General features: G+C 41.3%; 1 protein-coding gene across 12 annotated transcripts in view; it reads left to right on the top strand.

Moving 5' to 3' along the window:
* Nucleotides 1-14,902, top strand: part of ctbp1 (C-terminal binding protein 1) — a 211,760-nt gene that overhangs the window by 191,177 nt on the left and 5,681 nt on the right. For all 12 annotated transcript variants that reach the window (XM_078413580.1, XM_078412765.1, XM_078413108.1 and 9 more), the window contains 4 exons: nt 4,001-4,145; nt 5,869-6,075; nt 7,788-8,002; nt 9,205-9,335. In XM_078413580.1, the coding sequence (XP_078269706.1) occupies nt 4,001-4,145; nt 5,869-6,075; nt 7,788-8,002; nt 9,205-9,335 (698 nt within the window). The remainder of the gene's footprint in view (nt 1-4,000; nt 4,146-5,868; nt 6,076-7,787; nt 8,003-9,204; nt 9,336-14,902) is intronic.

Here is a 14,902-nt window from a genome sequence, read left to right as displayed (position 1 = left end):
TCCCCTACGGTGTTGGTTAGTGCTCCAATGATGCAAACTCACAGTTCTCTGGATTAAATTCCATCAACCATTCCACAGCCCACCTGCCCAAACGATCAAGATCCTGCTGCAATTTCTAACAACCATCTTCACTATCTACAAAACCACCCACTGAAGTGTTTGAATATCAGAGGAATCAAGGGGTAAAGGATAATGGAGAAAAGAGGATTATAATTAAAGACCAACCAACCAACAAAGTCTATTTTGGCGACATGACTCTAATTAGTTTGCACACAACAGGATCATACAAAGGACAGGATAAATTACCAAGGATAGACACAAAATGCTGGACTAATTCAGCGGATCAGGCAGCATCTCTGGAGAAAAGGAATAGGCAACGTTTCATAGTCATATCCTTTTCTTTCTCTTATTGCTCTCTCAAGCAGATTGGGCCAATTTTCTGTGCTGAAGGCACTAGGCTTCGATGCTAAGTGTGATCATCTGTTCAATACAAGCTTGATTGTACTTTATGCACATTATATGACTTCCTAAGCTTTGTCAGTAATGTCATTGAGCTTTGCATGTCTCACCAAGGACTTTTTTTAAACCATTGTAGACGATCCTTTGAAGGAAAGGGATGCACTTACAGATACTTCTACAAAATTACTCGCAGAATCTGTATAGTGAGGCAAAGGCAGCATTCATTAGCCATTCCTGTTGCCTTAAGAATGAAGCAATGGACCTTTCAACCACTGTCAACTTGATGTTTTTGAGCTATGAAATGCCAGACAACATCCGATATTATAAAATAATTTCCACCAAAAATCCCGGCAGTGAAACTGATGAAGCAGGAGGATGGGAGGTTGTTAGAACAAGTGCAATTAATCTCTGGTTTCTCATAAAAAAAGAAATGAAATAGATTAAGGAAGTATCAAGAAAGCTAAAATATCATCAGTCCAACGGCCATTGGTCCACTTTGAGGAATTGCCGATAATAATGTAATTTTCCATTACATACAAACAAATTATACAGGATATTGTTTCTTGAATTGCCAAATATATAAAAAAAACAGTTATGCTTGTCACGGTGGCGCAGCGTTAGAGTTGCTGCCTTACAGCGAATGCAGCGCCGGAGACCCGGGTTCGATCCCGACTACAGGTGCTGGCTGTTCGGAGTTTGCACGTTCTTCCTGTGACCTGCTTGGGCTTTCTCCGAGATCTTTGGTTTCCTCTCACACTCCAAAGACGTACAAGTTTGTAGGTTAATTGGCTTCATAAAAATTGTAAATTGTCCCGAGTGTATGCGGGGTAGTATCAGTGTGCGGGGATCGCTGGTCATCGCACACTCGGTGGGCCAAGGGGGCTGTATCCGCTCTGTATCTCTAAACTAAACTATAAAGATCGACTTCACTCATTGCCGCTGACAAACTAATATTAGCAGAGCTGAAGGAACATTAGTCTCATTACTGGATACTGATATTCACAAAACATACTTGGACTTCTATTTTACGCGCAACAGAGCTGAGTATTATGTGGATCCTTTGTGTAGATTTCTGAACTTTGTGAGAAAATGTCAAGGATCTCCTCATTGTAAATGTGTTGCATTTCACTCCAGCCACTTACAGCACTTACATCCCATGTTGGAAAACGCTGGTAGTTACACTATTATCACCATCACCATGGCAACCTAAATAGGATGGCCAGAGTTCTTTCTGTGCTGTTTTAATTTGTCCATTTGCTACTGAAAGTAGCACCTTTTCTCAGGCCTCCATTTCATCTTCAAGATGGCATTCTTCACCATTTCCTCTGCCAGCTCGTGACAGTTTCTTTCTTGACTTCATTCCCACCGTTTCAACTGTGAGACCTTCCCCCTTTGAAAATGGAAGGAATGCAGAAATAGGGTAGAGGGGAATAAAAGTGAGAAGGTCAAGTGGTTGTGCTTCCTTCAATGCTAATCCCAAAGCAACCACTGCTGTTGGTACAACTCCCCTCCCGTCACTGGGGTGGCCCACCATCAACTATGCTTGATCACTGCCTTCACCTTAATCAACACCTATCCTCATAATGAAGGGTCTCGACCCAAAACATCCCCTTTTCCTTTTCTCCAGAGATGCTGCCTGACCCACTGAGTTACTCCCGCGTTTTGTGTCTATCTTCTGTGTAAACCTGTATCTGCAGTTCTTTCTCATACGTTTCCAACATGATTGCCCTGTTCCTCCCCCTCCCCACCACCATCCGAACCCTCCCTTTCCCAATCTCCTGACCAGTTCCAGTTCTCATCCCAGTTGCCTTCTCCTGTAGTTCCCCATTCCAGCACTGGTTCTTGATTGTAGAATTAACTGAATAAAGTTTATAGTGGTAGAATTAACTAAATAAAGTTTATAGATAACATTTTCATATTGCAGACATACCGATAAACTTCATTCAGTTTTTGATTCTCAAAGAAATATTGCTTCTCAATGAAGGACCCGGCATGTGGGGGGACTGCCGTGAGGAGGGGGAGGGGGGAGAACAAAAGGGGACCCGGCGCCCTTTGTAACTTTGTAAGCGCCCTTTATGAGCGACTATGTGCATACCTTGGGTATGCAAGCAAAGAATTTCCCTGTGACTTGTCACATGTGACAATAAAGTATTCAGTCATTCATTCATTCAAATATTAAAAATTAAATGAAATATCCAAAGAACATCACACACCAAGCAGTCTGATGATTTTGTCAAGTGTGTTGACAGATCTTTAGTGGAACTTTCAATCTAATGTGTGCTGCAATTTCACCAAATCAATAGGTCTATATTTATATTTATTTGGAATCATCAGTAGTTTATGTTGCACCAAGATATTCAGAAGAGTTGGCAAAAATTAACTAATTGGTTTCTAAAGGCAAGTTTTCAATTAGTTTACCGATTGTGGTTAAGAAACCTTCTCTTCACTCTATCCTTTGTGTTTGTATTTGTCTTGATTGTGTAGTCGTTTCTGATTTGATTGAATAGCACAAAAAAAAAAGCTTTTCACTGTACCTCGGTACATTTGACAATAATAAAGCTAAATCTCAACCTAAATGACTTTCTTACAATCTATGAAATTGGATCGCACGCAACAAAAGATTTTCACTGTACCTCGGTACATGTGACAATATATTAAACTGTGAACATCAAGTTTTACTTTCTCAATATGAAATAAGTTAATACAGTAATTCTCCTACAGAATGATTCAATCTAATGTCCAATAAACAAATACAAATCCATCGTGAATTTTGCAGCAAACTAATGACATTTGAATTCTTAATAGATTACCTCATAGTGGATCTATCCAAACTAGGCAGCTGATGCAAATTGCCAAGACGGTGCCCTGTCCAGTGGTGCTATCACTCACATGGAGCTACTTTTCAGAGATTAAGATCTAAATCTTAGAAAGATAAACATTTGATATCTTTAATTAAAATTAATGTAGGCTCAGGAGCGAGAAACCATTTTTATAACTGTTCTGACACTAGATTGATATTAGGCAACTCTCTTACATCATTTAATTCTCTCCTCAGAGATGCTGCCTGGCCTCTCATTTCCAGTGTAAGAAGGAACTGGTTTACACCGAAGATAGACACAATATTCTGGAGTAACTCAGTGGGTCAGGCAGCATCTCTGGCGGAAAGGAATAGGTAACGTTTCGGATCGAGACTGAAGGGTATTTTCTCCAGAGATGATGCCTGACCCACTGAGTTACTCCAGAATATTGTGTCCATCTTCCATTTCCAGTGTTACCTTTTTATTTCAGTTTTACAGTATTTGCATTTACTTTTACTTTTACCCTGCATCACTTCCCATCCACAATTGTTTGTGGAATTGTACAAAGAGCCCTCTTGTCTGTGGAATTGTACAAAGAGCTATATGTTGGAGTAAGTGGGATTCACTGCACTGATGTTAAAGTTACCATACAGGGCCGTTTGGAAAGGCCTTCTTATAATGATGTACCTCAGACCAGCATCAAACCTGGAACACCTGCTGAAATGTTTGTTTCTTTTCCCTAGGTACTAAATGAAGCAGTGGGTGCACTAATGTATCATACTATCACTTTAACAAGAGAAGATCTGGAAAAATTCAAAGCACTTCGAATAATTGTCAGAATTGGCAGTGGTTTTGACAACATCGACATAAAATCAGCTGGAGATTTAGGTATGAATTTAGGTTGCAATGTTTAGCTTTTCTCTTTGAGTGGGTATATTTTAAGAGTACAATTTTGGGGATTGTGAATATATTTGAATGCCACCAGCTCCTTCTGACTGATTTATCCACTTCAAATAGTGCTACCCTATGCCAGCAGGGTTTTTGAAACCCTTTACATTAGTCAGGAATATATTTTCATTCCTTTGTTCAATTTTAGCGTAAGCCGTATGATATTTTCTTGGTAGCTGCATTGACTACTTAGTGTCATAGCCATACGACATGAAAACAGGCCCTTCGGCCCAACTTGTCCATGCTAACCAAGAAGCCCCATCTAAGCTAGTCCTATTTGCCGGCATTTACCCCATCTGTATAACTAAAACTCTTGTTTGTTTGTTTGTTGCTAAACTACAGCCAAAACGGTACACGATAGCGCGACAATTTTAGGCCCACCTTACTCACCGTCGTCCTTTTGGTGCTAATGAAAGAAGTTTCATTGAAATCGGTGTTATATTTTAAAGTTATTCACATTTTAAAGTTTAAATCTATCTCCTAGGGAGGGAGGGAGGGGGTGGAGGGAGTGGGGGGAGGTGGGAGGGTAAGGGGGGCTGAAGGGGATGGAGTGGGGGGAGGGGAGGGGAGGGGGAGGTGAGGGAGGGGGAAGGGGGGTGAGGGGAGGGGGGAGGAGAGGGTGCTGCACCAATGCAGGAGAAGTTTGGGCCCAACAGGTCCACTTGATCTAGTATCCCTCTGAATCTTGTCTATCCATGTACATGTCCAAGTATCTTAAATGCGGTTATAGTGACTGCCTCAAAGATCTCTTCTGGCAGCTCATTCTGTATACCCACTACCTTCTCAGTGAAAAACGTGCCCTTTCAGATTCCTATTAAATCCTGCCCCTTTTTACGAATCTGTCCTTTTTTTTTGATTCCCCTACTCTGGATATAAGACTCTGTGTATTCACCTTATCTAATACCCACATGATTTTATATAATGTTCTACAAGATCACCACTCAGCCTCCTGCACTCCAAGAAATAAAGTCTTATCCTGCCCAACCTATCCTTATAAATCCTCTCAGACCCATGAGTGCTGGCAACAACCCCTTAAATCTTTTTTGCACTCTTTCTGGCTTCATGACATCCTTCTTATAGCAAGGTGACCAGAACTGAACACAATACCGCAAATGTGGTCTCACCAACGTCTTGTACATCTTCTATACTCAGTGTCCTGGCGGATGAAGGCCAAGGTATAAAAAAGTCTTCTTTACCTTCTTTGAATACAATTCTGGGAAATTCACAACAAGGAACGGCTATTTGGTGTGATGTTTATCTATTTTGCCTGTTTCCATGCTGTATGACTACATAAGTATTTGTGTGGAAGCATGGTAATATACTGGGAACATTATACAATTTTGCAAAAGAAGGAAGAGATTCATATTTTTTGTAATAGACACAGACATGCTGGAGTAACTCAGCTGGACAGGCAGCATCTCTGGAGAGAAGGAATGGGTGATGTTTCGGGTCGAGACCCTTCTTCTCTCCAGAGATGCTGCCTGTCCCGCTGAGTTACTCAGGCATTTTGTGTCTATCCTCGACTTAAACCAGCATCTGCAGTTCTTTCCTACTTAAAATTTTCTGTATTCATTCCTGACGGTAATTATTCAAAGTGTATGTTTCCTGCATTTAATTTGTAACACATTTGACGTGACAGTGGAATTCTCTGTGCTGGTTTTAGGTATAGCAGTATGCAACGTCCCAGCAGCCTCTGTAGAGGAGACGGCAGACTCCACAATGTGTCATATTTTGAACCTGTACAGACGGACTACCTGGCTTCACCAAGCTCTTCGCGAAGGCACAAGAGTTCAAAGCGTTGAACAAATACGAGACATTGCTTCAGGAGCTGCCAGGATTCGAGGGGAGACGCTTGGAATTATTGGGCTAGGTGAGACGTATTAAAGTGAAGCAGAAAATGGATGCGGTAGCACCACTCATTTTGTTTAGTTTTAGTTTAGTTTAGAGATACAGCGCGGAAACAGGCCCTTCGGCCCATCGAGTCTGCGCAGACACGTGATCCCCGAACATTAACACTATCGGCATGGTGGCGCAGCGGTAGAGTTGCTGCTTTACAGCGAATGCAGCGCCGGAGACTCAGTTCGATCCTGCCTACGGGCGCCGTCTGTACGGAGTTTGTATGTTCTCCCCGTGACCTGCGTGGGTTTTCTCCGAGATCTTCGGTTTCCTCCCACACTCCAAAGACGTACAGGTATGTAGGTTAATTGACTTTGTAAAATGTAAAAATTGTCCCTAGTGTGTGTAGGATAGTGTTAGTGTGCGGGGATTGCTGGGCGGCGCGGACTCGGTGGCCGCGCTGTATCTCTAAATCTAAATCTTACACACACTAGGGACAATTGACAATTATACCAATCCAATTAACCTACAAACCTGTACGTCTTTGGAGTGTGGGAGGAAACCGGAGATCCCCGAGAAAACCCATGCAGGTCACGGGAAGAACGTACAAACCCCGTACAGATGGCACTCGTAGTGAGGATCGACCCCGGGTCGCTGGCGCTGTAAGGCAGCAACTCTACCGCTGCATGTGCTCAACCTTAACTTAATAGATGTTGCTTTGAATCGAGGTACAATAAATACAATTGTGGGAAATTCACAACAGCTATTTGCCGTGACATTTATCGTCCAAACTCAAGGCATTTGGCTGGTAAACGGTGCTGGTAGACTTCACGTGTTTGTTGATACAGGGTCTTAAGATGGTTGCAGCCCAATACATATCTTCTCTTCATTTTGCCAGGACTACAAAGAAAATGGAGGCCTTGAGCTTCTTCAATTGTTTCCCCCCTTCCCACCACTACGTAAAATTGCCACCCACCTCTTCTTTACAAGCCCAGGATTTCTTTTGTGAAGAAACAGCACTGAAGTGGTTGTTTTCAGTTGGAGTAAAATGACTAAATAATCGTCTTGACAACTGTGGTTTCATTGTATTGTGTCGATATTCTCATGCCAGAGGTGTCTAAAACAGGTTTATAGGAAGGCATAGGAGTCATAGTTTAAAGGGGATCTGCGGAGGAATTATTTTCACACAAATGATGGGTGTAACCTGGAATGTAATGCCTGAAGGGTGGTGGAAGCAGAGATTCTCATAGCATTTAAGAAGTATGTCAATGAGCCCTTGAGGTACCAAGGCATTGAAGACTTTGGACCAAGTGTCAGTAAATGGAATGGGCGTGGAGGGGTGCTTGTTGATCAACATGCACATTTGAGTTTAGTTTAGTTTAGACAACGTGGAAACAGGCCCTTCGGCCCACTGAGTCTGTGCCGACCAGCGATCCCCGTGCATTAGCACTATCCTACACATTACGGACAATTTCCAATCTTTACCAAAGCCAATTAACCTACAAACCTATACGTCTTTGGAGTGTGGGAGGAAACTGGAGCACCCGGGGAAAACCTACACGGTTACAACCTCTGTATAGACGGTACCCATATTCAGGATCGAACCCAGGGTCACTGGCACTGTAAGGCAGCAATTCTACTAGTGTGCCACTGTGCCACCCGAAGTGTCTGTGCTGTGTCATGTGTATGTGCTGTGTTGCTCTGACTCTGGCTAATAGCCTTCTTTTTTTCCTCTTTACCCTTTAGGTCGTGTGGGTCAAGCATTAGCACTGCGAGCAAAAGCATTTGGTTTTAATGTACTTTTCTATGACCCATACCTCTCAGATGGTATCGAGCGTGCATTGGGTCTCCAGCGAGTAAATACTTTACAAGATCTCCTATTTCACAGCGACTGTGTGTCTCTTCATTGTAGCCTGAATGAACACAACCACCATCTTATCAATGATTTCACTATCAAACAGGTACAATTGTGCTTTTCCATTCATTTTGAACAAGATACAATCTGTTTTCTCAGTGTGGTTCCAGCAGCCACTTGGTCTCTTGGTAAAGTGTCTATCCTTGCAACCATCTCGAGTGCACCATTTAGGGTGCAAGATACCCAGATACTGTGGTATCATTGGCTTCTTAAATACTCTAAATCTCATCTAACTAAATAACTTTCAACTCCTCACGTGATAATGGAATAAAAATTGACAGGACTATTTTCTCTATAAAATTTGAAGCATGTATGACTAGATTTTGACCATGCTGCAAATGTTAATGATTTGAAAAGGTGCATTTAGGTTAGTTTAGAAAAACAGCGCGGAAACAGGCCCTTCGGCTCACCGAGTCCGCGCCGACCAACGATCCCCGCTCATTTACACTATCCTACACACACTAGGGACAATTTACAATTATACCAAGCCAATTAACCTACAAAACCTGTACGTCTGTGGGGTGGCATTTGACATGTTTTAAGTGTAGAATGAGAAATAACTCCATTGTCAATTGGTGCTGGAAATTGCAATTGTCAGATTTTGTTATCCTAGTTCTTGATTTAGATTAAATAAACTCAATGAGGACCAGATGTGAAAGAATTTCTTTTGTATCAGTGTGTACAATTTCTAATTTTTGTTTGGTTATTTAAGGCTGTCCAAGGCTTTCCCTTTCAGATCTTATTGTGTAAATAAGAATAAGAAATCCCATTGACATTCTCCAAAAAGCAAACTATATAATCAAATAAAAGGACATATTTCATATGATTATTTTCAATGTCATCAAATAGTTAACTTTTCTTTGCTCTAAAAATGAAAATAATAACAAACATTGAATATCTAAGGGAAGAAACAATTTTGATGGTCATGGACGTTATTAGATTTCTAATATTCTGCAATGCTAAAGCATCATCATTTCCTTTTGCAATGTTTGGAAATATCAGTTTGCTATAACACTAATGAGATGTGAGCTCAGCTTCATTTATGAACAGTAGAAATTCTATTTCTTGGAAGGCATTTTGATCTTAGCTGCGTTGCTCCGATTCAGTTAATTAAATGTGTAAATTACATTTAATGTGTAAATTACAAAATGGTAAATCATGAACCATTATTGCTTTATTTTTAAATGTTTGTACTTAATTGTAAGTGCAGGCTCGAGATTTTTTTCACTTTGTTTCTTTTCCTTGAAGATGAGGCAGGGGGCGTTTCTGGTGAATGCTGCACGTGGTGGGCTCGTCGATGAGAAAGCACTGGCTCAAGCTTTAAAGGAAGGAAGGATACGAGGGGCAGCACTGGATGTGCATGAATCAGAGCCGTTTAGGTACTGTCACGTACGAAGGTCTTTTTTTTCCACTTGCAACAGTTGAATGTAGAGCATGATCTTATACAGGGGGGTTGATTTCCTGCAAAGCTGCATCATCTGCGCATGCATCAAGAACAACGAGTTGAAACTGAAGAAGGGTTCTTGACCCGAAAAGTCTCCCATTCCTTCTCTCCAGAGATGCTGCCTGTCCCACTGAGTTACTCCAGCTTTTTGTGTCTATCTTCGGTTTAAACCAGCATCTGCAGTTCCTTCCTTCCTACACAAAATAAAATTTGTGTTTATTTATAACTTTTTTCACATAAATTACACGAGAGCAATTATATTCCATATCTCAAATTTTTGGGTGGTGATTTTAGTAGTGGCAAATTTCCATTAGACAAACGGATTAGTAATACAGGGATCAGCTGTGCTGAGGGTTAAGAGAGCATGTTACAATAATTCCTCAGCCTGTCAGAAACCATGTACACTGCTACTGTTTACCCTATGAGCTGCGTGAGAACAATGAATTTCATTACCATCTCGTGCACGGGACAATAAACTAATCTGAATCAAAATGTGAGAAATTCCTTTCATGAAAACTCCTTTCCGTTAAAAAAACCGGAAAATGCTACAAATACTAAGCAGGTCAGGTCGCATCTGTGGGGAAAAAAAGCGTAGTTAATATTTCAGGTCAAAAGCCCTGCATCTGTTATTTTCGATTTCCAGATTCTACAGTGTTTTTGATTTTCAAATCATTCATAGAAACATAGAAAATAGGTGCAGGAGGAGGCCATTTGGCCCTTCGAGCCAGCACCGCCATTCATTGTGATCAAGGCTGATCATCTACAATCAGTAACCTGTGCCTGCCTTCTCCCCATATCCCTTGATTCCACTAGCCCCTAAATTTCAGCTGTAAGCCTGTTGCATAAGTTTAAGCTGGTGCCTGATATAAAACCTAAACGTACAGGCATTCAATACAGATAGTAACAAAGCAATGGCAGGCTGGGAAATTGCATTATTGGTATCATTATTGCTGGTCTGTTTTAAATGACCTGGACTTGGAAACCCAAGAAGTTCGTAATGATAGAAAATACCAAACTTGTGTGGGAGGGCGACAGGAAACAAACCTTAATCAGTCAAAGAATTGCAACATATGCTAGCCAGAGCTTGCAAGTGGAAGATCCAATTCAGTAGGTTGAAGATGTGTCACAATGGAAGTAGAAAATTAACAGATATAACTACATTTTTGGAGTTGTGCGCATTGTGTGCATTTCTGGTTACGCCATTACAGGAAGAATGTGGAGGCCCTGTAGAGGACGCAGAAGAGGTTTACCAGAATACTGCCTGGATTAGAGGGTATTAGCTATAAGAAGAGGGTATTAGCTGAAGAAGAGTCTCGACCCGAAACGTCAACTTCTCTTCAGAGAAGAGAAGTTCCTTCTCTCCAGAGATGCTGCCTGACCCGCTGAGTTACTCCAACATTTTGTGTCTCCCTTAGCTATAAGAAGATATTGGTGAGGCCACATAGTACAAGATGTTGGTGAAGCCACATTTAGAGTATTGTGTTCAATTTTGGTCACCTTTTTTTTCGGAAAGACACTTAGGATCTTGGTCGATCTAACATCTCAGAGTAAAATCCATAAACATCAACACCACCAGTTTCAAAAGTGGTGAGTGGACTGAACAGAAACCAGTGGCGAGATGGGGCAGCAGTTAGAGATTTATTGCAAGCCTTTGACAGAGAGTCTCATCCTTGTGTATATGTTTCCTATTGACCCTTAAAAGGTTAAGTTTGTGTCAAATTATGGTTTGTGGATCTATTAGGTTTTATTGGCATGTGTGAACATAGAGCCAAAGACAAGATACAAGACAAGACACAAAGTGCTGGAGTAAGTCAGCGGGTCAGGCAGCATCTCTGGAGAACATGGATAGGTGACAATAGACAATGGGTGCAGGAGTAGGCCATTCGGCCCTTCGAACCAGCACCACCATTCAATGTGATCATGGCTGATCATTCTCAATCAGTACCCCGTTCCTGCCTTCTCCCCATACCCCATGACTCCGCTATCCTTAAGAGCTCTATCTAGTTCTCTCTTGAATGCATTCAGAGACTTGGCCTCCACTGCCTTCTGACGCAGTGAATTCCACAGATTTACAACTCTCTGACTGAAAAAGTTTTTCCTCATCTCCGTTCTAAATGGCCTACCCTTTATTCTTAAGCTTTGGCCCCTGGTTCTGGATGTGACGTTTCGGGATGGGACCCTTCTTCAGATTGCTTGTACGGTTGTTTTCCTCACTATTAACATGAAGGCTCCCGACCCAAAACGTCACCTATCCATGTTCTTCAGCGTTGCTGCCTGATCCTCTGAGTTACTCCAGCACTTTGTGGGGTTTTTTGTAAACCAGCATCTGCAGTTCCTTGTTTCCACATTTAAATGAGCCAAAGTCAAGTTTTTGCATAGCGAATACAAAAAATATAATTGGAAGTTCTGGTGGGAAACTTTAAAGTTCAAGTTTGGTAAGTTATTGCATTTTTATTTTAATAGGATCTGAGAAATACATACATTAATTACCTGTTTTTCAACATTGGTTGAAGTTTAACCCAGTCTGTTGGAATAAATCAGTCTAACAACTCAGTGTGAAGAAGGTTCCCAACTGAAAAGTCACCTATTCATGTTCCCCGGAGATGCTGCCTGACCTGCTGAGTTACTCCAACATTTTTTGTAGTTTTTTGTTGAAATTAATATCTCCATCTTCTCTCTGAAAGGTTCTGTAGTTTTGTTTGATAATGCTTATGAGGTGCCCTGGGCCCTTTTTGTATGATAAAACACTTTATAATCAAATATAACAATAGAAAGTAAAAAGAATTGATGGAGTCAGTGCTAGGAACATTGTCTCTTTTCGATAGGTTGATGAGTGTATTGAGTAAGATTTCAAAAATGTGTAGATCGCCCGTCGCGGGGAAGTTGAGATTCCACCCCCCCCCCCCCTCGATGCTGGAGCTTGATTGCCCTGACGAGGAAGGCCCGCCACCGGCTATGGCAGTCAAGATCGTCCCGTCAACAGAAGGTTAGAGGCCCCCGACCACTGGAGGACAAAGAAGGGAGAGATTGAACTTTTTTTCGCCTTCCATCACAGTGAGGAATGCGGAGGAGTCACTGTGGCGGATGTTCATGTTAAAATGTATTTTGTGTGTCCTGTTGCTTTTTATTGTTATGAATGCATGGCAAATGAAGTTCCTCGTATGTTGCAAAACATACTTGGTTAATAAAATATTATTGTGATTGTGAGATGGTACAAAACTTGGTAATCTGATCAATAGTGAAGTGGATAGTAACAGACCTCAAGAGGATATAGGATGGATGAAATCACAGAGAGAAAAAAATCTTAATGTGGAGAATTTGAAGATACATTTTGCCAGTAGGAATAGAGAGAATTAATATTGTCTAAATGGCATAGTTCTAAAGGATGCACAGGAACAGAGAAACCTGGGAATGTATAAGGATAAATCGTTTAAAAATGTTGTCATGTTGAGGTCCTGGTTAGTAAAATTTATATAATTCTGAGCTTCATAAATTGGGGCAGAGTCCAAAATTAATAATCTTTTGTTGAATTTGGGCAAAATACTGGATTGGCAGATTTGATGCCCTTGAACCGATTAGATAGTGGTTGCCATGCGGTGGGAAGGATATGAAGGTTTTAGAGAGAGCACAGCAGAGAAAAGATTTATTTGACTGTTTCCAGGGGAATTTCAGAGAATTTTTGTAGTGACGTCAGATGAAAAAAAATGAAGTTGTTCTCTGGGGAACAAAGCAAATCGAAAGGAAATTTGATTGAGGTGTCCAAGGGTTTTGAAACATAAAATAAAGAGAGGTGTTCCTATTAGTAGATGGTTCAAGAACCACTGGACACAAATTTCAAGCGATTGGGAAAAAGAGAGAGAAAAGCTTTGTTCTTCAGAGATTACAATCAGATTGACTGCTTACAAAACTGGTATAACAAAATTCCCTCGGGGGTTTAAAATGGGAATCGGATAGTGACATGACAAAATAACTTACACGCCTGCTGAAAAGGCTTGGGAAATGGGAAGAAGACAAACTGCCCTCTTAGGTAGGTGAAGAAGTACCCACTATGAATTCAAGAAGAATAAGAATAGCAAACCTTCTCTCAGCAGCGGCAAAGGAGACCTCGAGTTATCAATCGCAATCTGCTTTGGACAGGTGTTGATGGGAGCTGGGACTCAAACTAATCTCAGGCTTCTAACTTTGACCTGTCTGTGCATTTTTCACTTTCCTAGCAGCCTGCAATCCATAGAAGATTAAACGTGACTGCATTGGATGGAGATGGGGAGTTTATTTTGTGTCATCTTTGTGCTGAGGCTGGGAACTACAGTGCCCTCCATAATGTTTGGGACAAAGACCCATCATCTATTTATTTGCCTCTGTTCTCCACAATTTGAGATTTGTAATAGAAAAAATCACATGTGGTTAAAGTGCACATTGTCAGATTTTAATAAAGGCCATTTTTATACATTTTGGTTTCACCATATAGAAATTACAGCAGTATACATAGTCCCCCCCCCATTTCAGGACACCATAATGTTTGGGACACAGCAATGTCATGTAAATGAAAGTAGTCATGTTTAGTATTTTGTTGCATATCCTTTGCATGCAATGACTGCTTGAAGTCTGCGATTCATGGACATCACCAGTTGCTGGGTGTCTTCCCTGGTGATGCTCTGCCAGGCCTGTATTACAGCCATCTTTAGCTTATGCTTGTTTTGGGGGCTAGTCCCATTCCGATTTTTCTTCAGCATATAAAAGGCATGCTCAATTAGGTTCAGATCGGGTGATTGACTTGGCCACTCAAGAATTGACCATGTTTTAGCTTTGAAAATTTCCTTTGTTGTCTTGGTGTAGAATGAACCGTCGGCCATTGAGTTTTGAGACATTTGTTTGAACTTGAGAAGATAGAATTCATTATGCTACTACCATCAGCAGTTGTATGAAGATATGATATTATCTTCAGTGAAGATAAGTGAGCCAGTACCTTCAGCAGCCATACATGCCCAGGCCATAACACCCCCACCACTGTGTTTCACAGATGAGGTGGTATGCTTTGGATCTTGGGCAGTTCTTTCTCTCCTCCACCCTTGCCATCATTCTGATATAAGTTAATCTTCGTCTCATCTATCCACAACACCTTTACCAGAATTGTGGTTGCTCTTTTAAATACTTCTTGGCAAACTGTAATCTGGCTATCCTAAATTTGCGGCTAACCAATGGTTTGCATCTTGCAGTGTATCCTCTCTATTTCTGTTCATGAAGTTGTCTGCGGACAGTGGTCATTGACAAATTCACACCTGACTTCCAAAGAGTGTTTCTGATCTGTCGGACAGGTGTTTGGGGATTTTCCTTCATTATAGAGAGAATTCTTCTGTCATCAGCTGTGGTGGTCTTCCTTGGCCTGCCAGTCCCTTTGCGATTAGTAAGCTCACCAGTGCTCTTTCTTCTTAATGATGTTCCAAACAGTTGATTTTGGTAAGCCTAAGGTTTCACGGTCTCATAATAGCTTCTTTGACTTTC

Source organism: Rhinoraja longicauda, chromosome 1 (assembly GCF_053455715.1).
Source record: "Rhinoraja longicauda isolate Sanriku21f chromosome 1, sRhiLon1.1, whole genome shotgun sequence".
Lineage (NCBI taxonomy): Eukaryota > Metazoa > Chordata > Chondrichthyes > Rajiformes > Arhynchobatidae > Rhinoraja > Rhinoraja longicauda.
The sequence above is the reverse complement of the archived record's forward strand: the minus strand, read 5'-3'. Positions and strand labels throughout refer to the sequence as shown.